Raw genomic sequence first — 2,884 nt, 5'->3', positions numbered from 1 at the left:
TAAAAACAATCTGAAAAATTTAACCATTAACTGTAAATCCACAATGACATGATGTGTGTATTATATCAGATGTCATCATGTGTTCAGAATAATAATTGTTACATCGTTTTTAAAATGAAAACAATGCCTTTATGTTGCCGTTTTTACCACTGAAGTGAAATCTGATCATTTCACTGCATCATTAAAGCTTTACTATTACTCTTTTATACCCACTTTCTCTATATAAACGCATTAGCATTTGGTATACTGACTTTGGATATGACTTAGTGCCTTAATGAGGTTACAGATATCTAACGCCCCTGCTAACACATTGTGGCCCCCCGCTGACCGACTCGCTGCCACAGTGGTGTGGGAGATTTACCGGCGTCTTCTGTGGCCACCAAAAACAGAAGGTGAAAAATACTTGATTTATGTTGCTTTACTGCAGATAAGTTATTTTAAATCGAATGAAACCAGATAGATTTTTCTATTTATTTATTTTTTGCCTTTCAGGATGAGGAGCGGCCCTTTGAGACTGAGCTGGAGGACTCCAACGTCAACGTGGAGAGATCCGAGCTTTCATCGGCCCGAGGCAGCGACTCTGGTTCAGAGCATCAAGAGGACCTGCTGGAGGGAGACTTGGGCCTTGGCACCGCAGCAGCTCATGTCATAGAGGAGGGAAATCCCCCCCTCTAACTCTCCCTTATCCTCCCCCTGCTGCCTTAATGCTAGCTCCAACCCCCCACAGAGCACGGGGGGACTCTGGTCTGCGTATTTCAAAGCCACCTTAGCGTGTCTCGCATAAGGTCACACAACCCCCATGCACTGAGATGTGTGCAGACGCACACACTGGTGGGAAGGGACCATTAGTGAAAACCAGCACTCTTCCTGTTTCTCTGCTGGAGATGCCTTGGCTTGCTTTCCCTCAGCTTTCTGTAGTTTTTTAAACCTGAAATCAAAATGATGAAAGGCCTTTTTTATCTATAGGTGTATGTCAGTAAATTAGAATATCATCAAAAAGTAAATCAGTTGCGGTTTAAAAGTGAACAAGGGATATTTTGATTGATCTCAAAGAGAGGGCAGTTTTTCCTGCGTTTATTCCGGATAATTTATGTTTATGGCTTACAGTATCTGTGTTTTTGTTGTTTGTTTTTTAGAAGTATTACGTAAGAACAATAAAAAATGATTTCTAATGCAGAGACTATGTTATAGCAGTGTTACAGTCTACAGAACCATGGGGAGGACTCCTTGACTCCCTCCACAAGGAGGGTAAGCCATAACGGATCATTCCTAAAGAAGCTAGTCGTTTATTGAATGCTTTTATATAGAAAGTTGAGTGGAAGGAAAAAGTGTGGTAGAAAAAGGTGCACAACCAACAGGGATAAGGGTCACATCACATCAACCCCCTCAGGATATTGACTAAAACTGTCACTTTCCTTGTGTTAAGCCCCTCTTGAACCAGAGACAACGTCCCAGGAAAATGTCTTACCCGGGATAAGGGAAAAAAAGGACTCTATTTCTGCTCAGTTGTCCACAGCCCTCCTTTTAGATGCAAGTAAACTTTGCATTTTGTTCAAAATCAGTCTGGCAGAAGAGGTGCCAAATCCAACTTGCTTGAGCTCCAGTATGAATGTTCAACAATCGGTGACGGTTTGGGGAGAAATGTATCCATTTTGGGCGGTGCTCTGCGTTTTTAGCTTTAGAGTGTGGTTCACTGTGCTAAGAGACTATTTGGAAATGCAGAGTTTATAGTACTATTCAACAGTACTTGGTGCCTGCCTACACTGCCAAAAGCTGTGACTCCAGCCGCAGTCGGCGCCTTCTGAATCTACCCCCAAACTCTCAAATGGGATTTGTCTTGAATGTTTTGATTTCATAAGCTTTAAGTTGAAAATCATCATAATTAACAATATAAAGGCTTATAAAAACATCCGTCATCCTAAAGTTAATCAACATAATGTGTTTCACTCAGTAAAGTTAGTTACTGATTAATTAATTTTTTTATCATATAGTGTATTGAAGCCAACTTCTTACGCTATGGCCTCTCGTGCAGAATTCCATATAACATAATGTTTCTGTATTAAAACTGCCTTTTATTGGTGTTGTGTAACATTTCAAATTCTGTGAAACTACATTTTGGATTTTCATAAGATATAAGCTATGATCATCTAAATTAAATTTAAGTAACTTAATTACTTGAAATATGTCATTGTTTTGATGTTTGAATAAAACTGTGTTAACTGTACAAGGATATTATAAATGATTAAGATTTATATGTGGTGACCTGTCCAGGGTGTACCCCGCCTCTCGCCCATTGACAGCTGTTGATAGACACCAGCACCCCACGTGACCCCAGCAGGGATAAGCGTGATGGATAGATGGATGTATATGTAAAAAAAAAAAAAAAAATGCAAAATGTGAAGTGAACTTGACATTTGCTTATGGGAAGGTTATCCAGAACCTAATCATCCAGAATGGTATTTCAGGGCCTGTTTTGTTTCTCTTTTCTCCCCCAGCTCCTGCTTTCATCGTACTTTGTCCTTTTAACTGATGTAATACATAATATTGTGCCTGTTTCACTCCATGTCCTGCTTATCGTTCAAAATATTTCCACATGTGTAAGTATATTAATATTTCTGCCTTTGATTACTGATTGAACTTTGTTGCTTTCTGAGTCATAAATCTCTGGGCCTCCCCACTTCTTTCCCTGCCCTCAGGCGTTGTAGGGTGCAGTGTGCTGTAGGTAAGGCTCTGTGTAACGCACCCACCGCCCTTGAAGTGATCTCTCTTCTATTTATACAACAAAGGCATGGGTCCATCTGTGGAATGAGGTTCTTTCAGCTTTTAGTTCCTGAAAACTGTTTACTGTGTAAGCCCGATAGCAGTCCTGATAGCAGCTAGGCCC

At 40.4% G+C, this 2,884-nt stretch overlaps 1 protein-coding gene across 1 annotated transcript in view; it reads left to right on the top strand.

Moving 5' to 3' along the window:
* Window positions 1–2,156, top strand: part of LOC105918123 (sodium/hydrogen exchanger 9) — a 116,206-nt gene extending 114,050 nt beyond the window's left edge. Inside the window, exons 15-16 of the mRNA XM_012853136.3 lie at window positions 287–392; window positions 493–2,156. Of these exons, the coding sequence (XP_012708590.2) occupies window positions 287–392; window positions 493–675 (289 nt within the window). The 3' untranslated portion in view covers window positions 676–2,156. The remainder of the gene's footprint in view (window positions 1–286; window positions 393–492) is intronic.
* Window positions 2,157–2,884: the final 728 nt, after the last annotated feature.

Source organism: Fundulus heteroclitus, chromosome 21 (genome assembly GCF_011125445.2).
Source record: "Fundulus heteroclitus isolate FHET01 chromosome 21, MU-UCD_Fhet_4.1, whole genome shotgun sequence".
Taxonomy (NCBI): domain Eukaryota; kingdom Metazoa; phylum Chordata; class Actinopteri; order Cyprinodontiformes; family Fundulidae; genus Fundulus; species Fundulus heteroclitus.
This window is presented reverse-complemented; position numbering and strand designations above follow the sequence as displayed.